This window comes from Terrapene carolina, unplaced genomic scaffold, assembly GCF_002925995.2.
Source record: "Terrapene carolina triunguis isolate 2854851 unplaced genomic scaffold, T_m_triunguis-2.0 Scaffold179, whole genome shotgun sequence".
In the NCBI taxonomy this organism is placed as follows: Eukaryota; Metazoa; Chordata; order Testudines; family Emydidae; genus Terrapene; species Terrapene triunguis.
In genome coordinates, this window is record NW_020664530.1 from 10,653,891 (window position 1) to 10,680,610 (window position 26,720).

Consider the following 26,720-nt stretch of genomic DNA (forward strand, 5'->3'; position numbering starts at 1 on the left):
TTTTACTTGGGTTAGGGGAATGGATTTTTCAGCTAAGCAGCTGAAATATAGATAGATAGATAGATAGATAGATTAAAAAATGAATTAAACATCATACAGTTCAGTTACATATTTGCATCTATCTGCAGCTTTCTGAAATAAACTATGCTACCTTTCTTGATGAAGAGGCCCGTAGACATTTCACTGTCACCCAAAAGCTGTCTTGTCAAATAGAAAAGACAGTCTTCATTGAATGGCCTAAGAAAGTTCAGAAAGTAAGAAGGTGTATAGCTGCTGATTAGAACTATGCTTGCCTTCTCTTGAGTATGGAAATAATTATCCGACTATTATAAATCCCTCATTGGTCTATAATTGGTGATGCTAGTCTCTTATACTTTAAAGAACTTTTGATCTGTATGAGAATTTATAGCAGTGACTCTTCCCTCTGCATTTATTTTATGTGTGATTTGCCTGTGTACTTTGACTCCAGAACTGTAATACACCAATACAGCTTTTAGGACAGGGGCAATTTATCCAGTGTTTTCACTAGTGACCTGGTCTACACTACACAATTAAGTTGCTGAATAAATCATCCACTTGCACCATCTTACAACAACCTGATTAAGTCAGTCTACACAATACAGCCTTCCTCCCGCCGATGTAAGTGCTCTGCTACACCAACATAGTAACTCCACCTCCACGAGAGGTGTAGGGCTTATGTCAGTGTAGTTAGGGTGACACAATGTCTGTAGACACTGCGTTACTTATATTGGCTTTTGGCTGTCTTGTCAATTTCACGGCTCCATGTGTTCCTGGTAAGGACGCGCACCACTGACAGAAGGAGGGTAGTGTGTAATTACTGCGGTGGCTGTAAGTTGACGTAACATAGATTAATTTAGGGCTGTAGTGTAGACATGCCCTAAGATTCTGATCTCTTTGGGGGCTGATTGTTCTCAGCTTAAGTGGGAGTTGTGGATCCCCAGCTCCTCGCAGGTTCAAGCACTTGGTGAATGAACAAACATCTCTCCAAAGAGCTGTAGTGATGGTTCAGTGAGAATTGAGGATTTTCAGCACCTTACAGAGGCCAAGCCCTAAGTTAAAGTCATAGGCATTATGTTGCTGAATAAATCATCCACTTGCACCATCTCTTAAATATGGTCTCTTTCTCTCTCTCTTTTTTTTTACCACAGCTCCATTTTGCTTGCAGCTTTATCAGGAAATTTTACAGTCACCTAATGGGGCTTTGATGTGGACCTTCCTGAAGCCCCTGTTACATGGGAAGATATTGTACACCCCCAACAGTGAAAAGTTTAACATGGTGATAGAAAAGGTGAGTAGCTAAGGAAATGAATAAATCAAATGTCTGTACTTATATGGATGGTAGAAACAATGGAAAATGTTTCCTTTAAGAAAATTGGCAGGGTTATTTTCCCCAGATGTTCATCCTGCTCCCACTGCACATACAAAATAACAATAGCATTTGTGTTTCAATTTACTCCATTTACTTCAGTGAGTTTGCATCAGTGTCAATGAGGAGAACTTGGCCCTAAGTTTTGCAGTCCCTGTTCAAGTGACCCAGGAAAACCATGATAAAAGGGCTGTAGTGAGCCCTTCTGTGTCAGAGTGCAGGGGCTCTACGTAAGTCCTCGGTGAGTAAGGGTTAACTTCTGCCCCACTTCCCCCTTCTTTTGCACAGGTGCTCACAGGAAAGGCTGCACGAAGGACCATCTGTTAGTTGTGTATTTGTACAGTGCCTAGCACAATGGAGTCCTGGTCCAGGACAAGGGCTTCTAGGTGGTATTGTACTAAAGAGAAGAATGCCTTTGGGAAGATAGGTTGTACACCCAGGGTCACTGGACTGGGTTAAACCCCAGGCTTGAGTGCTTCTATGTTTTCTTTTTTTCCCATTAACTTATTTTACTTTATAGTATGGTTTTCCTGGCCAGTGCAGATGAAGCCTAATTGTGCTACAAAACAGTAACGACTCTGAATTCTAGATTATGGGTGGGATTTTCAAATAGAGTCAGGAGTCCCACGGAAAGTCAACAGAATTTGAGTGCCTAACTCTCTTAGGCAATTTTGAAAATCCCACCCTTTGCCTGTGCCTATCTGTGCAGTATATGGTATGTCTGTCATATCCTTCCACTAAATGGAAGTATGTTAGAAATGCTCAGATACACACGATTGGCTCATGTAGTGGAATTGTTCCTGTAGTTCACCTAGTTTAATCTTGTGGGGTAGGGGAGTGGCGGGGAGGAGGGTGCTGTTAAGACAACTCTTATGAATTTTCCTGTCTATACTATACAAATACATGGTTGGCTGTTGACATTGGTGACTGCTTATATGACGAAAGTTTCTAAGGTTACTTGGCAGGTATCCTGTATTTAAGAGTCCCAATCCCAAAAAGCATACGGTCGTGTTCATAGACACTCGTTTTGTTCTACGTTTGTACAGTGCCTCTCTCAGTAGGGTCTGTGACCAAGGCTCTTGGCACTATTGCAATACAAATAAATAATAACTATTATGATCTATTTTTAAAAGGGCTTGGAGGTCAGAGGAAATATTAGTATTTGTTGCAAATATTATACTTGTCATGAAATCTTAATTATTATAGGAATGGTAATTTAGGTCCATTTAAAATGTGAAATAAAGCATGACTGCTTGATAATGGTGTACAAAATATTTTTTTAAAGATCGTACTGACCTCGGTTTACCATGGAAAACACTATGTTCTGACTTTTACTCTAAAAAGTAAGATGTTAAAATCTAAGTGAAATGATAAATGTTAGAACTACTCGTTAACTTCACAATAGCCCTTTGTGAATCAAAAATAAGACTTCGGTGGTTTCTTAGTTGACAATTAAAATGAAGAACTTAGTTTGGGTGACAGGCTATATCCCTTGGTCTGCTGAGTTGAATATAATTCATTTTAAAACTTTAGGCTGATTTTAAAAAAAGGGGCTCTTTTGATTTTTACAGATGTGAACTCTAAGTGGTGATAAAACTCTGTGTGCAAAATTGCATTCTGCATTACAGTGACACCAAGAATAATGTGTTGTAGAGATTTCCACATTATTTTGCCAATTAGTATGCCACAGCCACTATCTTAATAGGATCCATGATAAGACAGATAAATCTTTCAGCACATGTTGAATCCTATTCTAGATCTTAAGTGAAACGAAGTCTACTCAGTAACAGCACTGAGATTGCCAAGTTATCTTAAATGAGACAATTTTACTTTTCTTTCTCCATCTTCTGAAACTACACAGATTCTATTAGATATTATAGCCCAATAAATCTATTAACATGCTTGGACCTCAGACAGTTCCATCAGCTCATTCAAGATGTTTTATAAAAATAAATGCTAGACTCACCAAATTATCAATGATAAATTATGTTTATTTGTAAACATGGATCTAGCAGGTAGGTCCCTCCATCAAATCCATCTTTACTCTTTCTGTTGCACAGTCTTATTAATTATCATACCCTATGGAAATTAAAGCAAACTAAATAATTATCAATAAATATCCTAAATATTGGTATTGAGTCCAAACCTGCACCCTTTACTTAGGCAAAACTGCCATTGAAGTAGAGGTGCAAGTTTTCCCCTAACATGGACTGCAGGATCATACCCATTCAACTACTGTTCCCCGGGAGTAGCTAGGTACATGCTACAAAGAAGGGTAGCATTCAAATCTGTTTGCATTTCAGGATAATTTTCATGTTTTTGTTTCATAAAGTGGAATATCTCATCTCAAGATTACTGAAAACCATTCTTACAATAAGTCATTAAATTTGCTTTCTACCTGTGATAAACAATCCTGACATCTAAATCAATATTGACCAGTCAAGTTCACACACACAATAAATGCATGCCGATTGACATCAGCTAAGTTCAATGAACATTTTTGTTCAATTCTGAGCCAATCAGAAAGCGTGCATCTCTGATTCTTGATTGGCTCATCAGAGGCAATGTGTTTTTCTTGCCATATTCTTGCATCTCCATTTAGGATGATAGTTTAAAGAAAGAGATGTTATATTTAAGAAGTTTATAGTCATTGAAAGTTTTTTTTTCTAATTTTTCCGATTAAAACAGAATGTATGTTACAATACATCAAAACAATTCAGAAGTAAAAGTAAGAAAACAAGTCTGACAAACTCATCCTGGTTTTGGATTCCTGCCGCCTTGCTCACCAATCCTTAATACGAAAGGCAAAGCCTTTCTTTATAAATATCAAGCCTTCATAACAAGATAAAGAGGTTCTTATTCTACCAGTTTAATTGGGTTGTCTCGTGAAGTTTGGCTTTGGAAAAAAACCCATTTGTTTCAACTCCCTTCATAATGAAAAATGATATTACAATGAAATGTTTAACAGGCTGACAAATAACCTCAAAAGGATAGTTTCTAGCTCTATCTTATTCACAAAACTAGGAGATTTATAAAAGGATGAGTCTGAAGGCAATACCAGAGAGGACTTTTGGTGGAATTCAAGTCTCCAACCTTAGCCAAAGCTGCTGTCCAGAACATGTCGCGTTCTCAGCCTCCTGCAATCCTGGGATGGAGCGTGCTCAGTGTAGATAGGATTGCCAGGGAGCTATGAAGCTCTAGCAAGTCTTTATTGAGCTTCTGCAAACTGTTTTGTTTCAAAGGGATTTTAACTTGGCTACATTTGGGCAGATTTTTCCAGGGACAGTAAAAGGCACATCCCTGACACAAAGGCCAGTCCCTGCCCAATTTCATGTCCTTGCTCTAAGGCATGTGGAGGCTGTTGAGCTTTTTAAAGAAAAGGTAAACAATTTTTTTTTTTAACACAGAGAAAATTTTGTCCAACCTTTTTCTAAGAAATAGCTGAACCATTCTGGCTGACGTTTTCCAAAAAAATCAGCCCCAGGCAGACACTTGACAGGCAAAATTTCAGCCTAAGTGATTAAAGTTCGGCAAAGTTATATGGACCTTTAAACAAGGCCTTATAATGGGAATTATCAGGCAGTGTTAATAGGCAGTGCTACCAGCCCCACATATAATGCAGCTGTCTTCATTCTTCAGATACATCTGCTGACCTCTGAGGAGACTCTCCACTGAACTCTTCCTTCACAATTTTCCAGGTCTTAAAGGCACAATAACCATGCGGGTCTTAACGGTCATGCAGTTCTTAACGGTCTATACACTTTCTCTGTTAGTTTTTAAGTAGAAAATGGTGAACTCAGACTTAAAAATTTAGAATATGCCCAAACTTTAACCCTTATTTTATTCTGAACTGAACCTGAACCTTCAGGGATGATTAAGCTACATATGTCCCAGTGATAGGCATCCCTCTCTACCCACTTTCCTACTTGTAATTAAGCCATTATGGCCTCTACCAGAAGATCTTATTCCCATATGGGCCACCAGCATCCCCTCTCTAAAGACTTAACATTGCCAGAGGGAAATGTAGTTGGCTGCCAGTGGCCATCCTAGCACCTCCTGCACAGCGAGTGTGGGGAATGGGTCACCAGTGACCTTTCCCAGGTTTTTTTGCTGCTTAGGCATACATCTCCTATAGATACACTTCCAGACTTTGTCTGAATGTAACTTTGTAGAAGGCACTTAAATGCTGCGGGACTGTGCCAAAGTTCTGCACTTTTGACAGGAAGTATTAGAATAAATCTACCCCCAATTGTAATTTGCAACTCAGTGCAGAAGCCCCTTTTGCTGGGGAATGCTGTACATGACTACCTACCACCATCATTAGAGCATAATGAAGAGGTCTGATTCCTAAAAACAGTTATGACGGCTACAATATTAACTTAAGCAAAATTGATATCACAGCATTCTCTAACCTTGAGCTGTAGATTTTCCTAATCTGTTAGGCAAGGGGAAAATAAGACAGATGTTTAAAGATAGTTGAGAGGAAGCATAGTCTAGTGATTAAGTACGGCAGTGGGACGCAAGATTTGGTCCCACAGCAGTGATTTCAGATGGAATATGTTCTTTCAGTTGTTTTTATTTTCCAATCTGTTTGTTATGTTTAACCTTTATTTCCTTATTATTTAATCAGGCTTCTTAGCTTGACCAAAATACTATACTTAAGGTACTTTGAAATACTAGTGATTTCCCCTAATGAGAAATTTGATTGATGTAGTGCAGATACAGGAATATTCTGAAAGTAGTGTTAATTAGCTGTATTATCCATTGCCAGTTTTACATGTTATATGTAAATATCTGTTTGGGTTTTTTTTAACAGAACCAATGGAAGGTTAATTGCCAAAACCAAACATGAACAAACACTTACATATGTGTAAGGGTGGTGCAGGGAAAGGGGCATAATTTTATTGGCTTGGAATAAATCCTAATGTTCAATAGCCATCAGAGATGGTGGGGTGGTATATTTCACTAGAAAAAATGATGCTGCAGACCCTTGTGTCTCTCTCCCCGCCCCCCCAAAAATGGCAGTCTAAATTTTAATCAGGTTTATCTTTCAGAAGTGTTATCTGTAATAATACTGATCCTTTTCATTTTGGCATTTGTTCAAGAATCAGCTTGCAACTCAGAAGGTCTCTCTCCACACACACACGTGCGCGCACACGCACACACATCCCTTTTCTAATAATCCCCTCGTATAATCTACCTTTATCATGATAATAATAATCCCTTACAAGCATTAGGACAGAAATGGCCATAGAATGTAATACTTCAAATAATACTTATCTGTATTTCCAGAGTGAGCTTAAACCAATAGCTTAGTGAAGAGCTTATCATAGTTTAATCAAATTTGGAGAAATAATTATTTTACAGATGTATGTATATTGATCTAACATTAAGACTTTGATCAGTGGTGTACTCGTATATTATAACTCATATCAATTTCCTGTATCTATTTTGCTATTTGAAATCACATCATCATCAAATTCAACTTTGCTCTCTCTGTCAGTATCAGACTCTATGAATTGTTCATCTGTTATTCCCTAAAACACATTAACACCTCAGTTGTGTCACAAAAAATCATTTCTTGAACCTATTATTTATACAACTTTTAGAGGTGGTCAAACATTTTTCATGAAGTAATTTTCTGAGGAAAAGTGCAATTTAGTGAAAATTAAAACATTTCGCACCAACATAGAATCATAGACTGTAAAGTCAGAAGGGACCATTATGATCATCTAGTCTGACATGTACATTTAGATGACATTTTGTCAGGAAAAAGTCCAAATGAATTGTTTAACTTTCTCATTTTGTTTCAATGTCACAATGCTTCATTTCAATAATATTAGAGTGCTTCATTTTGACTTAAATATTTAATTTAAATATTACATTTAATATTATACCAATTCAACATTACTGAAACAGGGTTTCTGAATAATTTTTTTTGGAATTTCAATGCTAAAATTCTTTCCTAGTTTGTGATTAATTTGCTCATCTTATCAGGTCCCTTCTTTGGTATCCCCAAGTGACATTGGTACGTGAATTCAAACCTAGCTGCAGACACCTTGAGTGATAGTGGAACACACTGAACCTTCTTGTTGACTGGGTCGTGTGCAAAGCTCAGTCCAGTCACTACTAGATCTGACTAAATGGGAAAAGTTAATTGATTTGCTGATCCTTTTGTGAATAAAATCACTGAGATTGAGTCATTGTGATTGTGAAGTCATGTTATTCATGACCCATTTGTATTTGGAGAAACCACCCATGTTTGTGAAAACTGAATGTTTATCGTTTTTTATTGCCGACTTCCTAAAAATTCATACTAGAATGTGTATTATTCACTCTTCAGTCATTCAGAGCCCATGCTTGGGTGAGGGCAGAAGGAAAGGAATTGACTGCTCCCCCCTACAGTCAAATGAGAAGATCCCTAATACTGCCTTCTTCCTTACTGGACCTTGCTAGATCTCCCTGACTCAATCAGCACCAAAATTGTGCTGAGGGTTGTAGGAACTGTATGTTGCATCCAGATATTCCACTTCTTCCTCCCAGATAGGTGGTGATGTGATCGAGAAAGAGGCTTTAATTTGAACCTCTTTTATTTTTTGACTGGCTTTCTCACTAAAGCATTTTGTGATACCCTTTATGAAAGGCACTATATAAAAATAAACTGTATATTATTACTCTTCATGTGGGAAACATAAACACAGCAGGAAGCCTTTTCTTTGATCTGTTAGTCTCTGAATAACAAAAATAAATCATTTTTGGTTTCCTTTGAAGATAAAAGGAAACACAATGCATTTACTTCTGACAATTAAAGTTGACATGCAGAGGAGTTCCAGGAGATCCGAACCACCCTAGTTGCTCCTGTTTCCACAGGAATTACTGTGTGCAGTTTTCATTTCACTTGGCTTCATTTCTCCCTTTAGGCTAATCACACATTTGGTTTTGTGGACAACCTGAAGATTTATTCTGAGGCATGGCTGAGGATGTCTGGGGTTTTTAAGAGCAGTGAAAACTTCCTCATGGTCAATCAGCTCCAGGTTGGTGAATTGTGGATGACTTCCTACTTTCCAATACTATCCACAGAGACAAATAATTGAAGAATTAAAGTAGCCTGTAAAGAAGTGGTAATTCTAGAAATACTAGATCACTATAGGAAATGGAGTTCTGGATCAGCCTTTACAAAGGTCCTGGCTCTGAGGTGGAGGAATTACCAGAAATTCTGCAGGATAGCAGTGGTGGTACAGTCAGCACAGACATACAAGTTTTTCTTGTGAGTGGCATTTGAAGACCTTATGTCTGCAACAGTAAGTCCTGCTGAATTTTAGATTATAGACCTACAACGGGGTGGTCCTGAAAATCTTTTCAATTTTAAAGCAGCTAAAATAAGTAGTTACCTCCCTGTCTGCAGTATTACCATGTGATATTAGAAATACAATGAATAGTACGACGGCGAACAGTCACTTACCTAAGTGGTTCTCAAACTTTAGCAACCCGAGGACCCCCATTTTGATTTAAAATTTTTCGGTCCCCGACTCAACCCCAGGCCCTGCCCCCACTCCACCCCTGCCCCTTCTCTTACCTGCCTCGTCCTCCCCTGAGCACGTTCCATCCCCGCTCCTCCCCCTCTCTCCCAGTGCCTCCTGCACGCTGCTGAACAGCTGTTCCCCAGCATGCAGGAGGCGCTGGGAGGGAAGGGGGAGGAGTTGATCAGCGGCCCTGGACATGATTCCGCCCCCTCTCCCAAGCGCACCCTGTCCCCACTTCTCCCCCTCCCTCCCAGTGCCTCCTGCATGCAAGGAAACAGCTGTTCCCTTGTGTGCAGGAGGTGCTGGGAGGGAGGGGGAGAAGTTGAGGGAGGAAAGGTGAGGAGTTGATCAGCAGGGCCCAGGGACCCCCCAGGGGTCCATGGACCCCAGTTTGAGAAATGCTAATCTAAGGCAATTGGCAAGTTTTTAAATACTCTTTACAGCTTGAATTTGCTTAATTCTCATAATTCTCACAGGGATAATGGAGGAAGTTTAAAATGCAACAATAGCTGTGACTGCATAAACGTAGCACCTGGTTAACAGTTCTTTCTGTGTGTTTCCAAGTCATATCTTCTTTCTTTAGTCACTAAAATGTAGTTTTGGCACTTTTTACTCTTCACCATCTGCAGAGCCATTAAGCTGTGAAAGAATAAACTGATGCTCATGCATCAACAATAGAATTGTTAATTAAGATTCAATTAAGGAATGTTACTTGCGATCCCTGAAAGGCCTCGTGGAGCTGATTGTTAGTCCTTTTTCTTGGAAACTGAGCAAATGAGATGTAGAAATTGAGACAATGAACATGGAAACTGAAGATGGTATTTTCCAGATAATATAGTTTGTATGGCTGCTAGTAATGCAATGCTCCAAAATGTTGTATTTTACAGAACAAGTGAAAGGAAAGGTCTCTGCCCTAGCTAATTTACAATAAATGTATAGATGTGACTCAGTGAGTTGGGGTAACAAGTTGTGAGGAAGGGAAAAGGTATACAACAATAAGGTTGTATGGGTACTTATTTTAGGCATGTGCTTACTTTCATGTAAGTACAAGGGGCCAGAGACTGATGTTCTTGTTCATGCTGAATAGTACTTTATTCCACAAGTAATCCCACTGAAATCAATGGGGTTACCCATGAAATAAGGAGCTATTATACTCAATCAAGGGGATCAGAATTGGAGAGGAAGTACGATCCAGTGGCTAGGGCACTAGCCTACTCTCTGCCAGAGACTGTATGACCTGGGGCAAGGTTCTGAGCCTCTCTGTGCCTCAGGTCCCCATCTGTAAAATAGGGCAATGCTATTATCCCTATCTTACAAGAGTGTTGGGAGGACAAATGCACTAAAGATTTGTGAGGTGCTTAGATAAAACCATGATGGGGGCCATATTAGTACCATTAAATTGCCTGTAAGTAAAAATAATAACCTTTTAAGATACCGTCTCTCATCCGTACCACTGTATTACCTTAGTACGTTAGCAAACACTATACACTACCCTGTCTGGTGAATCAGATCTCCACTGGTGAGGGTTGTCTGTTAGAAACCATTACTTTTAAAAAGGTATCCAAGACTAACAGTGAGGAAAATATACTAGCAGGATTCTGCCAGCTTGGTGATGCAATTATGGTTTATAGTGCACAATATACATTCTGTTTTGAGTGTGCAGAGTGTCTGGGTACTTTGCGATAAAGGAGAAATTATTCACTTGAGTCTCCACTAAATCATTTGAATACAAATAAGTATTCAGGAGGACATAGAAACAGGAATCCATCAAATTCTCTTGGTGTTTAGAATTCAGACTCTGATGCTGAAGTTTGGAATGTGAAATGTTTGTGCTACAGACATTCACTTAAATGATATGCTGTACTATGCCACTGGGAACTTGCCATATTTCTAAGTACAGAAAGGGAGATTGCGTTGGACCCAGGAGATAGCACTTGAAAAGTCTTTCGTCTAGCATTGGATGATTTTAATTAGTAAATCTTAATGATTCTGCATTCTGTCAGTGCCAAATCCATAATATTATAAGAGCTGGTCATTGACAACCCATTAAGGGACAGAGCCTGTAAGGCCCTGACTGTCCTGAGCTCCCATTGACCTTGGGTTTGTCTATAGGAGTGGATGTTTTTATCAGTGGTTCTTTGGTACCCAAAGCCTAATCTTTAGTTGCATCTCATTATGAAGTGTATCTGCCATTTTAGAGCTACATTTACTTCCACTACATACAAACCTTGTGTTAGCTCACTAATGCTATAAATTATTGACATCTAAAATGTGGAATCTTGAAGCTGAGTTTATAGAAAGTTTTCTACAGTGGACACCTTAAAAAAATATTTTATCTTTTTACTCTTAGTTAAGGTATGTGCAGAGGTTAGCGATATTCTCCACTTAACGAATCCTACCTAACATCAGGTTATGAGTTTTGGGTCTTTGTCATATGTTTGAAAAGGCATGGTCATACCTTTGGCTTCATTGCATTGAGAGCAAGGGCTGAAGGATACCAAATGCCGGTTCATTTCCCAGTAACTCTCAATTCTGATTAGGGCAGCAGTTCCCCAAGGAGAGTTTGAAACAACATGAACAGATTTTTTTTTTTTTTTTTTGGAATCCCTTTGCTGATCTTAAACAGCCAATTAAGAAAAGCCTACAATCTCAGTGCTGGTTTAATAATGGAAACAAAGAAAACAACAAGATGAAGATGATGGAAATTTACAGTATGATCTATCAATCTGTCATAGGCACTTACTTGGTTCCCATCCATGTAGTATCTAATTGCCTCAGAATCTTCAGTGTATTTCTCCTCGTATTTCCGTGAGGCCTTTTACAGATGAGGAGCTCAGGCACAGATACTAAGTGACATGCCCAAGGTCACACAGAGGAAATCTATGGCTGAGCAGGGAGATCTATGACTCTGTGTGTGTATATAAAAAAATCCAGCAACTCTGAATATCACAGATGCTATCTTGTAAATCATTTATCTTACTTTAGGAAGCTCTCCAAAACAGTTTTATAAAGAACTTCATTGAAAGTCGCTTGAATATTGATGTGGGGAATCTCATTGGAAAGCTGCAAGAGTATGGTAGGTATATTTACAGATAGACACACAAGATTTATTATCCCCTTGACGTTGTGTTTGACTGAAATTTAGCAGTAATAACCTCTTAGTTATGATTCACATTGGCCTTACTTAGATAAAACTAAAAGTACATTTTACAATTATCTCATTTTAGTTTCAAACATTTTTAATATTGTTTGATCATTTATCATCTTGTAAAGAAATGCAGTTCCTTTTGCTGCATCTTGCCTAATGTCCATACAAGTAAAATCCATCCATTTCACTAACAGATAAAGATTAATATCTTTAAAATAGCAATTCCCTTATTTTATAAATAATTTGAATCCAGTTCTTTCCCACATTATGGGCCTGATCCTTTCAAGAGCTGAACACCCACAACTTTTGTTGATCCAAATGAGAGTGGCAAGTGGGGCTGAGTGTAAAACAAGGATTCTGTTTCACAAAAAAATTTGAGGGTCTGACATTTGTTTCTATTCCACGTTGGAATGAAAATGAGATAGTTTGAAATATTTCATGTAAAAACATAAGAGACACAGAATAGTCAACAGCCTGATGGCCAGGGCACTTATCTGGGATGTGGACAACCCAGGTTCAAGGGCCTGTTCTGCCTGATTTGGAGTCATTCTTTCACTTTTGCTTGTTGGGGCTGATCCATTTTGAATAAATAGGAAAATATCCATTGGGTCAGAGAGGAAGAGACCGACTGCATCATCTGGTGGTTAGAGCACTCACCTTGCATGTAGGAGACCTAGGTTCAAATCTGACTGGTTTGGAGCAGGGACTTGATCCAGGTGAGGGCCTTAACCACTGGGCTATTCTGGTTATGAACAGAAATTCCAACGTGTACCCAAGAAACTGTTTCAATGAATCGGCATTCTCTGACACCCAAAAGTTTCATTGAAAAATTCTCAACCCGCTCTACTTGCAAGTGCTTATTACCTCTCGGGATCAGGACCATAGTGTTTCTTGGGCATTTGATTCTGTAGCAGAAACTGCAGAAAAAGTACCTGATTCTGCAAGGTTCTGTGTGCCTCCTCAGAGGTGCTAAATGCCTTCACCTTCAGTGAAGTCCAATGAAAATTGACTCCGGACCTTACAAGACTGGCTCTAAGGTAAGTAACAAAGCAGAAAGTAAGTACCAGAAATAGCTGTGCAAAGTTTGCTGTCTTAGTATCACTAAGTTATTTGAAGGAAAATGCAGGCGAGGATATTTTATTTAATAAGTTCTGAAACTTCCCCAAGGATTTTACCTTTTTATATATTTAGATGTGTTAGTTCCGTGTAAATTATGCAGCTTGTGAAATATTGCTTTTACTTACAGAAACATTTAATTATGCAATATTCCAAGTACGTAGCAAGTCAGTTGATATTTCTCATGCTCAAATATTTAAATGATTAAGTTGTAAGAGAAAATTTTAAAAATTGATGTATTATTCAAAATAAGGTCTTCTAAAGATCACTTAGGGGAAAAATCTCTGGTGACATACATGTATGCTTAACCCTGTTAGTGCTAGGTTACTAGTATTAGGAATATTCTAGCCCCTTAGATGCTACAAAACCAATAATACTATATATATTTCTTCTGTGCCTTCCTGTTGGGTAAAACAGTAGATATTTGTATAGTATCCTCACTCCTGTTCCATTGCTTATGTTCCTTCTGAATCCATTCCACTGATACTGGCTTGCCTGCTGATTCTTAGTACATCTGTTTCATTGTCTCGTCTCACAACTGCCTCTGTTCCTGATCCTTGTTCATCCCTTCTTCACTAACAGTGCTGCCGTCCATCCAGATCAGTTTAGTGCATTTCTGCTTCTCTGCTTTCCCATTGCAATACCTGCGGTGCCATCACTCAGGTGCACTGAGTCCCAATCTTATGTTAATGAGTTAATGACTCTTACCAAGTCAACTCATCACCTAATGTTTTTAAAGGATTAAACACTCAAATGTTTTTTTTTAAAGCTTTTAAGAAGCTGGAAGCTCATATTGGACCTCCCAGTACCTATTTTTCACTCCTCAAATGTGAATAATTATTCACTGGGAGATCAGCTAGTTTTGTGGATGTGTTAGACTTTCCTCACAAGTTTCTGTTAAATCCAATTGGAGTAAGAATTGTTTTGAGTTAAAATTGCCCCGTGCTATAAACCCATTGTTGTGATTATTCTTTCCAATATGATTAGCACAATCCACAAAAATTATATGCAGATCTGAACTCCTCCAAAGGTTGAGGATGTTCATACTCCTGTTTTTGATGGAAGCTCATTTTTAGAGTGAGGCCAACTGTGAAGTTCCAGATCCAAACATCACTAATGCTCAGAGGGCCTCCAAACCAGGGATTTCTGCAGCCCAGCGTCTCCCACAATTCTATTACAACTGGGCTGATCCCATCCACTCTCTGCAGTTTCTGGAGGTGGTTCCCAGCTGCAGCACAGCGTGTGCTGGCCACACCTCTTTCTCCTGCATGCTGCCAGATCTTCTGCTTCCATGGCAGCAGTCAAGTGATAGTTAATTTGCTCCCACCTTTTCCTTTTATGATTTTCTAACCATTTTGGGGGCAGTAACAAGCTTTTTCTTTGTTCCAAGCCTCTTTCCTGGTACAGGGTTTGTTCAGTGTTGTGGTTACAGCCACCCAGCACCTCTCCTGCAGTATCTCCCTGCTGAGTTCCTCTGTCCCCTTTCAGGCCTGGCAGAGCAGCTGAGCAAGCACTGGGCAAAGTCCAACAGGTGCTCTATAGGTGAGGGAGTTTTCCCAGGCTTGACAGAGGGCAAATTATGCCCAGCCTGCCCCCAGTTACCTGACCCTAGCTGGGACGGGCATGTTGGGGCCCCTACCTCCACAAATAGCCATGACTCCACCGAAGAAAACCCAACCAGGAGACCCAGAACAGAAAAGGACAGGATCTGAGGAGGAGGAGGAGGGCTTCATCCAGATGACCCAGGAAGTAAATCCTGGAGTGACCCAGAACCACAGATTAGACCTCAGCAGGGCTGTCACACCCTCCCCCCCAATCTTGAAATGGGTCTCGAGCACCTTGGGAAGAGTAGCAGCGCTCATATCCAGCCCCTGTCATTCCCAATTTGAATCAGGGAGTGCTGATAATGAGACCCCATCTCCTGCTCTGGAGGAGAGGGACCCCGAAGGGGAAGACTTAGATGGAGAAGTTTCTAGAGAGCTCTAGACTCTGCACAAGGCAAGTCACAGAAGATTACACTCTGGCCACAGCTGGGTGGTAATGCCTGCAAAGCATGCTGAAAGGTCAAAAAAGCCCCAGAAGAATAAAACGGGGAAGAAAACGTCCAAAAGGTACTCATCCTCTGACTCAGACTCCTCTTCCTCTATGGAGGAAGAGAGCTCTCAGGCTCCAAATCTGAGAAGGACTTGGGATAAATGCAACAAATGTATTTTTTTTCCATCCTGAGAAGTTTGAGGCAGTGAAATTCTCAGCCCGGGCTATGACTTCCAACTCCACAGCCAGGAAGCATATGTGATTTTGCCCCTGGAAGGCAGATGCTCCCTCCAAGCAAGTCCTATGCTCCTCTTTGTTCATGGGATCTCTCCTCTTTGGAGAAAAGCTAGATAAGATAGTGGCAGAAAATGCTGCAGAATCAAAGCAGGCTGTCCTCTCTCCGCTGAGTAGTCTAAGAAGGGAGTACGAGCCCGCTTTCAGGCAGACACATCCCTTTCACCCATCCTCCTCACAGAAGTACCAGATGAAGAATACCCAGTTACACCAACGACAGGGTTTGGAACTGGGCTCAAGTAGAAATTGGAGGACAGGCCTTGTGTGGGCAGCCCCTGCCTTATGACTCTTATAAAGTCCTGTGTGGACTTCAAATCTGACCTTCTCCCCAAATGGAAACTCTTCTGGCTCTCCCATGAGTAGAGTCACTCTCCTGTACATCTGCTCTCCCAAGAGCAAGGGGATGGAATTGGTACCTGTAGGGGTGAATCTGGCCCATAAAATTCACTGTTCTTTTATCTCATGGTCAAGGTAATCTTTCCAAAATTGGGATACCCATAGCATTCTCACTGCACTGGAATGGAATGTGAAGTTGGGGAGGACTTTATGCATCTATGGGATTTAAGAGCATAGTCCTACAACGTTGTACTTGTGCTCCTCAATTTCCTAGGCACTTCTGAAAATCTCCCCTTTTAAATGATATTTTACAAATAATTTTATGTTTCTACAATACAGTTACAAGAAAGCATGGCTCTGACTTCTATATGCTGCTTTGAAACTAATAGTTCCCAATCTGTTTACTCTTCTCAGAGCCTATGATGGAGAAAATGCTCAATAACTTGGTGACTGAGCAGATTAACCTATTGGCACAGCTCATGGTAAATATCTCCTCCTGTGTGTTACTGGATCGCTTCCAGCATCTTGAATCTGTGGAGAAATTGGAGGCGAAGGCACAAGAGCTCATGCAACAAAATAATTTCTTGGCAAGTAAGTATCTCATTTAAAATACGTACTGACAAGAAACCCCTGACTTCATAAAATGATCATTCCCATATTTCTCTGTTACAAGGGTGCTTCAGTGACATGGCAGCCAGGAAGACAGGGCTTAATAAACACATAGAAAACACATATGGTACAAACACAATAAAAAAGAAAAAAAAGCACATTTGCCTGATAAAAATATACCCGTGATTCTTGAACACTGTAATGCAAGCAATAAAAACTAGTGATATGGCTATTATAAGTGAGGAATCACTACTAAACAAATCCCTGGAGTCAGTTATACCTAATAAATATGATACCAGGAACAACAGATAGTAATATAATATACAGCGAGAGTGGAATGAGGCCATAGAATGAAAAGGCTTGAAAACAAAATATAAAAATAAGGTTACTTTGTTGCTTTTTTAAGACCGCATCACCTAGTTTTTCCTCCTCCTGATTTTTAAATTTCATATCCTTTGGGGTTGCAGAAGAGAGTTAAGAAAATTAATCTTTGTAGGAAGCCTGTTTGCCTAGGAAGGTAACTTTCAAATCAGCTCATTTACTCAGACTAAGTTACTTCTTGAGCAAGTTCTATTGTTTCTTCTGCTCACGTCTCTGTCCTACCTCCTTAAAATGCCTCCTCCACTGCTGGAAATGTGCCTGTTGTGCTGATAAGGCCATAAGAGGAAACAGGAGAGTAGTCATTCACCATTGTAGAAATTTCTTTTCCCTGCCTGAAGTGTTCCCTCCCGGTATGTAGCACTTACTAGAGAGGAGAGTGAAATCCTGGCCCCATTTAAGTCAATAGGTGCTTTGCCAGTGACTTCAATCTGGCTAGTTTTTTATCCATTTAAAAAATTTTTTAATTTCTGCATTTGACTAAGTTCCGCACTGAAGGCCCCAGGGCTCATGGGAGTTATACGAGAAGTCATGGTAAAGCAGAGATGGGGGTGAGACCAATTAAAATCTAGACACGAGACTAGTACTCAGATGATCTAGGTCTATTCCCAGTTCTGCCACAGATAAGCTGTGTGATCTAGTGCATGTTACGTAATCTATCAAAAGCAGGTCCTCCCTTCCCTCCAGGGGGACCTTCAGGCAGGTGCTGATAGGTGAGATCTTGCCTTTCCTAAGAGCTGCAAGGTAGAGGTCCTTTGTCTTCCCTGGCTTTTCCACAAGTGAGCTGTTTTACTACCTTTTAGCTTCCCCTCCAGCCTGTGACTCTCTTGGAGGTGTGGTGGGATAGGGCTGGCTGAGCCCAGAGCAGCTCCTTAATCCCTTGTTGCCCAGTGTGTGGTTTGTATATCCCCTCACAACTTTTAAAAGAAGACAAGGGCAACTTTTTTCTCTTAATCAAGAAGGAAAATATATCAGAGTAATAGAGATAGGAGGAGCCTAGTCTATTGGTACTTTGTCTGACTTCATCTTTCCAGCTTCAGAAAGAGGGTTTACCCATATCCCTCTTACACTGTTAGAGGGTAATCTACAATATTAATTGTGGCAAACGTCATTATGGCAAAGCAAGTTATTCCATATGCTCTTTGCCTGAAATTCAGGATTGAGGAATTTTAAAATCAACCTCTGAAGAATACTCCCCAGTCCATGAAGTATTATTCCAAAGTTTTGTCTAAACTATAGTGGCACAGCAATGGTGATGCTGCTGTAGTGCCATAGTGTAGATGCTTCCTACATCAATGGAAGGGGTACCTCAGAGAGGCTGCAGGTAGGTTGACAGAAGAAATCTTTCATTGATCTTGCTGCATCTATACCAGGGGTTAAGTTGACCTAGCTACATTGTTCAGGGTGCAAAATTTTTCATAACCCGGGGTGACATAGCTGAGTCGATCTAATGTTTAAGTGTAGACCAGGCCTCAGATGGCCAAATTCATTGCATGTTTTGCCTAATTAAGGACTTTAGAGTTTGGCCCAGGAATGGGAACATTTTAATTAAAAATAAAGCAAGTCTGGAGAACAAGTTCTAGAGGACAAAGTACAAGGAAGTTTTTCTTAAGATTTTTCTCAGGCCCACAGAAAAGAGGGTAATTTTAGATCTTAGAAGGCTGAGTACTGAGAGAAAATATCGAGCTCTTTGACTGTCTTAACATTAACAGTCAAAAGTGCCATCTGGTAGTTAAAAAAAAAAAATACATTGGGTGGTGAATATAGACTTGAAGGATTTCATGTTTCGATGCTGGAATCCCACCAGCACGAATCTCAGGTTTACAATACAGGGAAGTAATATACCAATACCACATTCTTTACAAGAAGACAATGTGGCCTTTTTGAAGATGGATGACTGACTATTCATTGGCAGCATCCTAGCGCAAACATAAAACACAGGACACAAAAAAGACGGGAATATAAAATCTGTAGCATTTCCAATTACAGTTGGACAAAATTTTCCAGATGAAAGATTTTTTTGGCTAAAAAACCAAATTCTTGTTGGCTGAAACATTTTGTAAATGTGTCAGTTTTCAAGTCATGGTTAAAAAAAATTTAAAAAATTGAAATTATTTTGACATTTTCATAATGAAACATTTTGATTCAAAACATTTTTTTAGAAATATACTTGAAATATATATATATATATATATATATATATATATCATGTTAAAAAGTTTTAACACAATATTTTGTTTGACCTGAAATAATTTTTTTCAAAACTTTTTGGTTTGCCAAATTTTTTTGTTTTGGGTTAAAAAAAACCCCAAAAAACAAAAAACAATTTTAATTTTTTTTTCAGAATGGATAGTGATAAAAATCAGTTATTCACACAGCTTTATTTCCAATCCATGAAACACCTTCTTGATTTTGTTTTCCATTCTTTGATCAGGTATTATATTCAACACTTCAAGTAAAAGGAGACGCAGAGAAGATTCTGCTAGCCACCCCCCACAACACATTTCATATACAATTAGAACTAGCGTTCTGTACAGCATGAGAACAGATCTGCTAAAAAACCCAATGTGGAAATCCCATCCCCAAAACCTGCCAGGTGACGGGTTCAAATACAATCACATCTTCGTTCCACTTCAAGACATGATTGAAAGAGCCATCATTGCAGTACACGCTGGAGCAGATGCCTCTGAGCCAGAAATACAAGTGCAAGCAATGCCATATCCATGCCACACCAGTGACCTGTAAGTAAACACCCTGCTTTTGAACCTAGTGCAGCACTCTCAATAGTGTGGTTGTGATCTGGCTGAGCTATACAAAGGGGTTGGAAAGCTGCCAGATCTCCCTAACTGGTGATTGTCCCATTATGGCATAGAACCAGTGTGGTTGGCTCCTATGCATCTCATTCTGCTATTCTTGGCAGAAGGAATAGGGGGAGAAGAGGATATGGTAAAAGCTCACTGAGCAATTCCTACACGGCAGACAGCCCCCTTTGGGAACTCTTAGCAGCATGTGTACTTTAAAGCAGCCCAAAGGATGTTCTAAATTACACTGGGGCTAGAGCTAGCTTAGGACTAGCTCAATGATCAGGCAGCAGAAACCAGCTCCTGTGCGATTTCTCCCCTCTATTATGGATCACAGAGGCCGAGAATCTGTCCATTGGTTTGCAATGGGGATTTAGTGTTTAGTTTATACAAGCAAAAGATAAAAGTAGATAAGTGAAATGCAAGCCACAAGCACTGGAGCAAAATTTGCCTTGTAAACATAACAGGCACTCCAAATATCTTTATTTGCAATTAGCACCTTGCAAAACGTTAAAATAATTTGGGACTTTTATTCTTCTTCACTACAAATAGAGTGTCACTGTCTTGGAGATACACTTTACAGGTTCCACTGATCCTATATTTTACCATTAAATTATAGTGCGTATGTTTAACTAGTAGCAGCAAAAAAAAGTATTGTTACTAGACTTGAGTAAAATCACATCTTCAATAATTGTTTTATATATTGTAATATTTTCTGAGTAGTAAAATATTAACTTTCTACTTCTACATCTTTCTCCTTTGAGTCTTACACATATATTTTTGCTTGAACAGGTTCTTGAACAATATTGGTTTCTTTTTTCCACTCATAATGATGTTAGCATGGATGGTATCTGTTGCTGGCATGGTCCGAAAACTGGTTTATGAGAGGGAAATTCATCTTGAAGAGGTAATAATTAGCTGAGCCTTTGACTGTAAAACTGGTTTAGAGGGGTATACCGAAAATGCACATTAAACTTTAGGAGAAATGATTTTGTGGATAATAATGCATCTACTTTGTCTTTCACTCTCTCTTGGGCTCTTAATCTGAGTTCCAGCTGCCAAATCAGATTCACAGGGATATTGCTTGGAGTCCCATTGGTCTGCAGAGATTTATCTCTGTTGACATAAAGGAGAGCAGTGAATGACAGAATTATGAAATTTAAACCTGAGCACCTTTCTTTGAAACAAGTCTTGCAGATAGAGATCCCAATCTTCCGTGGTGCTGAATGCCTTCAATTTCTGTTATGTTTATCTATCCTCAAAGAACAACCACATACTTTCATTCAGAATGACCTTTTATTTTAGATTAGGAGAACAACAAAACAAGAAAAGTAGGGTCTCCTTGAGGTACCCTGAACTGAGTAAAAGTGGCTGGGGATTTTAGTCTTTAGGTATTTAAAGTACACAGCGAAAACAAAGGCATAACAGTTACATAGACAAATAATCACAGCTAAAATTGAAGTCAAGGAGACAAGTTTATGGCACTCAGGAGATGCTCAGCATTTTGCAGGATTGAGACATTAAAGCCACATATTTTAGGTATGGATATAACAACACTTAACTCACAAGAATTCAAATGCTATTCTAGGTTCTGCTGAAGACTTCCTGTTTGACCTTGAGCAAAACATTTAACATCTCTAGACTTTGGTTTTCCAATGTGTAAAATAGGGCTTATCTACTTTGCAGAGGTGTTTTAATTAATAACTCACCAATGTTTTCAAGGTGACTTTTGGAAAAACACTAGAGAAATAGTGTATTATAATCCTAAAAAAGTGTTTTGTTTTGTTTTTTAGAATGATGGGCTCAGATACATATGACAATTATTTCTGGCCATATGAGCAATGTTAAATCTGAGAGTTTCACGAATGTATGCAAAAGATTAGTTCATGGTGAAAATTTGTCCTTTTTTCCTATCACCTTTGCAAAATTATGCGATAGGCAAAATTGTAAATTTCCCCAAATTCACTTCTGGATGGGAAATAAAGGCAATTTCTGAATAGAAAATGTGTTAAGTTCAGCAAGAAAACAGCAAAAATAAAGGAAAGGAAGTGTTTCATATTTTTACGATATTCTATTTTTTTTTTTTGCATAGCACTTTTAGTCTTAGTCTCTGATAATCATTCATAGTCATGCATAGTGCTTTTATATTACTACTGTTATTTTATAGTAGTGACATAGATGTGTACGACACTTGAAAGAATAGAGGTGGCTTCTCTACCCAAGAGAGGTTACAATCTAAGTGTCTGATCCTGCAAACACTTGCTCATGAATGTGCATAGTCCCTTTGGAGTCAATATGGTTACCCATATGCATTATGCTCAAAAGCAAGTGTCTACAGAATTGGACCTTAAATTAAGATGAGCGCAACAGAAGGAGTTAACAGCACATGATGAGAGAATGGGAAAAGTATAACACAGGGGTAAGGATAATAGGATTACGTGATCACTTGGGAGGCTAGTGCATATCTCTTGATAGTTAATTTTTTTTTTAAAAGTTGTGACTAATTATAAATGTCTCTCTGCTCTTGTAGTATATGAAGACAATGGGTGTGAATCCTGCCATTCACTTCCTGGCCTGGTTTCTGGAGAATGTCATTGTCCTCACTATAAGTAGCTGTGCTCTGGTCATCATTTTAAAAGTTAGCGGCATCTTTGTGTACAGTGATGGCTTCCTAGTCTTCCTCTTCCTCCTCGATTTTGGAGTTGCGGTTGTTATGCTAAGCTACCTGTTGGGTGCATTTTTTAGCAGTGCCAATACAGCAGCTCTCTGTGCCAGCCTTATATACGTGATCAGCTTTTTACCTTACATAGTTTTGTTGGTCCTGGAGAACCAACTTAGCTTTGCCCTCCAGATCATTACAGTAAGTATTTCTTTTTAAAAACTGTTGATTGATTCATTTCCATAATTATGTGACCTTTAGCAAATGCTCTCATTATCCTGTCCAGAGGTTCCTACTTTGCTCTTACATCTCACTGAAGTTGCATGGCTTTCCTAGATAGAAAACCAGTCGAGGTGCTTTGAACAACAGAGTGGAATCTAAAATCAATGTTCAAAGAAATTGACAGAACCCTATGGAAAGCTTAAGGCTCCATATTTCCAATGCAGCATGCATGATGGAAAAAGATACATTCTTACAGACTTCTTTTTACAAAAAAAGACTAGTTTGGAAAATTAATGTTCTCTCAAATAGTGGATGACATCCCATCATAGGATTAGTGGCTATCCTAGGCAGAAAAATGCGTATAAAACTTACCAGTGAACTGTAGAAATTGCTCCTTTGTTTAAAATACAACTACAAGACAAACAGATCTGTAAGAATGCATACTGCACATCCTGCTCTTTGTAGAGATTACGATGTATGGGGAGAGGAATGAGATTCCCTTTAAAATTCTACTATTGAAAATCAAGTTTCATAATTTGTTTTATGTTCACTAGTCTACAGTATAAATTATGATTCAAACAGTTATTCATGAACTACTTTACCACATTATCTGTTTAGAGTTCCTAGGTGGTATTTTCCTATCCTCTGCTTTGTGTTTTGCTGTGCTCTGCAAAGCATCCTCCTTTTGTCACGATGAATCTCTGATAAGGTCTGATCTAAGCAATGTTTGTTCTCCTGTAGCTGTATTCTCCAAATAAGTATTCCTTATTCTGGATGTACTGTCAAGTCAGGATCACAGCTATGTTAGCTCACCTGACCTCCTTCCAATTCTAATGTCTTCGTTCAAGGAAAACAAACAAGCGAGCAAACAAACCCTACTACTATGTTTTAAGATTCCTCTTTTTTATTTGATATACCTAATCCTCTCCACAGAGGGAAAAACAAATAGGACACTACTATACAATGAACACCAGTTGTAATTTAATATTAAACTCAACAGTACTGTAGTTCAAAAGTGTTCATTGATGAACACACAGGGTGAAGGGAATCTGTGCTATGTCTGTGCAAACACTGCAGGCGTGCGTCCAAATATGCGTCTGTTGTTCTCCAGCTGAGGCCCAATGGAGACAAGAAGGTACCTTAACTTCCATTAAGAATAACATGAATGTATGCCTGTAAATTTCTTGAACATTAATGCAAGAAGCAAAAACAGCTTATGCAAACATTGCACTTCCTTAAATATGTTTAGGACTTTGTCTCAAAACACTTTTTTAAGCTCTTCAGAATTTTACAGTATTTTAAACATTTTTAATATCAGTAAAAAAACAATTTTACCCACCATTAAGCTCTTGTTCATTCCATACCTGCAAAATAAAATGTTTAATTCTGTGTATATAATAATCTAAGTAACACTGTAAATAGGGCAAAACAAACCAGAAATGGGATAGATCAATGTTTAGGGTTGAATAGTACGTTATACTCTGATATTTGCTATGCATAGAGCTGCCAGCTGCACACATTCAACCTTTATGCTATTGAATACATATTTACCCATTCAGATTCTGATTGATGAGTTCTAAGTCTCCTATTGACTAGAATGGGAACTGGATCAGGCCCTTGCTCACACAGCAGGTATCCATCATTCCAGACCATGTTTTTCATGGGGTAGGCTGAGAGCGCTACCTCGGTTGTTTCAATGTTTACCTTGTCCTCCCCACCATATTCTTGTATTATCCAGCTGTCTTTTCATCGTATGAGAATGCCATAAGCTCTTAGAGGCAGGGGCTGGTTTTTTTAAATGTGCTTGACACAATGGATCCTGCTCAGGGCCTCCAGGCACTACTATAATACATTTGTGTATTTAAATACACTGCCTACATTGTGTATTTTCTTCCTGCAAAGCCTTATCCGTGTGCTTATTTTAAGCCAATAGAACTATTCACAGTGCATGAAGATAAGCATGTATATGAGCCTTTGCCTGATCAGGGGCCTACATCTGTAGTGGTGTGTGTTTGAGAGAGGCAGGTTATACTTGTTTTCCAGGCCCCTGGCAGAATTTTGCCTTTCTGTTTTAAACACTGTGAAACATATTGGATTGACTTACTTTAGAATACAAGTCATCTCCAAGAGCAGACTTTGAAACTTTAGAACTTTTTTCATACAACAATGCATATATTTTATCAGTATTTAGTAATGATTTAGTTCCCTCTGATGCTGGTTAGTGATTTTTCAATTTACCATAATTCTTCCATCCTTGTTACATTACATCCCTGAAGTTAGTCATTTTCCATTTTGTACTTTTCTGATGCAGTATGGCCCAATTTATATTGCTCCACTGGAAATAAAATGTTATTTCCTTGCAATAGAATAGCTGCCCAGTGTATAGTATAATGTGTGTTCCATCAGCCTGCCTCTTGTGAATTCTAGGGTCATTCACTTGCAACAGAAAATAAATTGCATTAGCCACTTTTCCAATGTTATGCATTATATATTTGCAATGTATGGAGGATTTATGATGCTTCATAAATTGTGGTAAAGTTAAATAATACCTTCAAATATTAATAACCTGATACATAATGATCTTTAATTTGGAGAGCACATTTCTGCAAAATGCAGGTAAACATTGTTCAGGTTCAAAAAAAGTAAGTGAAAGACTGGATTGTTAGCCTTTCTAGAACTGAAAGGTCCATTGCTTCTCCATTTGCACTGAACAGTGCAATAGTTATTTACATCACACAATATGTTAATGGAGATTTATTTATGTTCATCTCCTGTTTCTTTTCTATTGTTGCAGTGCTTTCTGTCTACAGCTGCCTTTGGGCAAGGAGTATTTTTCATTACATTCTTTGAAAACCAAGAAATAGGTAAGATTGCTAGTTAGCAAAATGTTTTTTTAATCATGGTTTATAAAGAACTAAACTTGGAAACTTATTTCACTTGCTTTGTTTTGAAAGTGAAGCTTTGTAGAATCTCTGATCCTCAGCAAGCAGTACAACTCAGGACTGGGGGGAGGATGTTAGATGTAGCTTTAAACCACCTTTGTGCTCCATGATTCCCAGACCAGGTTGATGATGTTCGTCGCCTGCAGTAAATTAGAGAAGCCTTAAGGCTGCTGTAAATTATGGCAGCTGCCAGTGCCCCCTAGGGGCTAATAATGCCTGGCGCAAGGAAGCCCCGGGCACACCCTGAACATTGTTGATATTTTGTAGTGTATGTGACATTCATGAAAGATTTAATCAACTCTCAGAAGCTGCTAGATGACAATGTGCTGCTCTTAGGGTATTGTCAGCCAGTGAGAATGTCTGAAGATGCAGTTCCAGATCTGCTGCTAGATCAAATTCAATGGAGCTATGCTTATTTACCCTAGCTGAAGAGCTAGCCTGTTGTGTTTCACTGGTTTAGTGTGTTGTCTCTCAGTATCCTGCTGGTGGAGTTGTAGGTGTGGAATGCTATGAAGCATAGAGGAGATTCCATGTTGATGTTTCAGTTTAATTTACCTCTTAATAAAAAGCAGTTGCTTTTCTGATTTACCTCTGGACACTCAATAAGTTTCTCCTAACACGACACTTTCAGAACTTGTTTTCCTTTATTTTTCATAAAGATTGGATTTAAGAACATTTTACACCATTTTTCTTCTCTAATTCAAATATGTTCAAATTTTTGGAAAATAATAATATATTTATATTATTAAAAACTTTTTATTGAAGTCTTTTAAAGATTAATATAGTTTTCAAAATTGTATTTGTTTCTACTTGCTAACAGTAGTGCCCACGTTTCAGCCTAAAATAAATTCTTGGATTTATACAGTACTGAAGAACACAGGTGCAAAATATAATTGTCAGTAAGATTACTATGTGCCAGATCCAAAGCTCATTGAAGTCAGTGTCAATGCTACCAGTGATTTCAGTGGGTGCAGAATCAAGCAGTATGCCTCTGATTACATAGTACCATGCACTTTACAGAATATACGTTACTCCTAATAATCTGTAATAGTTTGTGGAACAGCAGGTCATTTTAACCACCTTGGGCTCTTTTGTCTCATAAGACATTCTGGGGTCAGGTATTATTTTATTGTTTTCATATATTGAAAAAAGATATGGTGAGATTTTCAAACATTAATGGGAATTGAATGTACAAATCCTCGAAACAGTTTTGAAAACCTTAGCGTGTGTGTGTGTGTGTGTGTGTGTGTGTGTGTGTGTGTGTGTGTGTG

General features: G+C 38.8%; 1 protein-coding gene across 1 annotated transcript in view; it reads left to right on the top strand.

The window, feature by feature from the left end:
* LOC112117073 (ATP-binding cassette sub-family A member 13) overlaps positions 1–26,720 on the top strand; it is a 288,528-nt gene that overhangs the window by 96,764 nt on the left and 165,044 nt on the right. The window contains exons 27-34 of the mRNA XM_026654040.1: positions 1,170–1,309; positions 8,308–8,421; positions 11,896–11,986; positions 16,253–16,429; positions 19,260–19,566; positions 20,419–20,533; positions 22,157–22,486; positions 25,302–25,371. Of these exons, the coding sequence (XP_026509825.1) occupies positions 1,170–1,309; positions 8,308–8,421; positions 11,896–11,986; positions 16,253–16,429; positions 19,260–19,566; positions 20,419–20,533; positions 22,157–22,486; positions 25,302–25,371 (1,344 nt within the window). The remainder of the gene's footprint in view (positions 1–1,169; positions 1,310–8,307; positions 8,422–11,895; positions 11,987–16,252; positions 16,430–19,259; positions 19,567–20,418; positions 20,534–22,156; positions 22,487–25,301; positions 25,372–26,720) is intronic.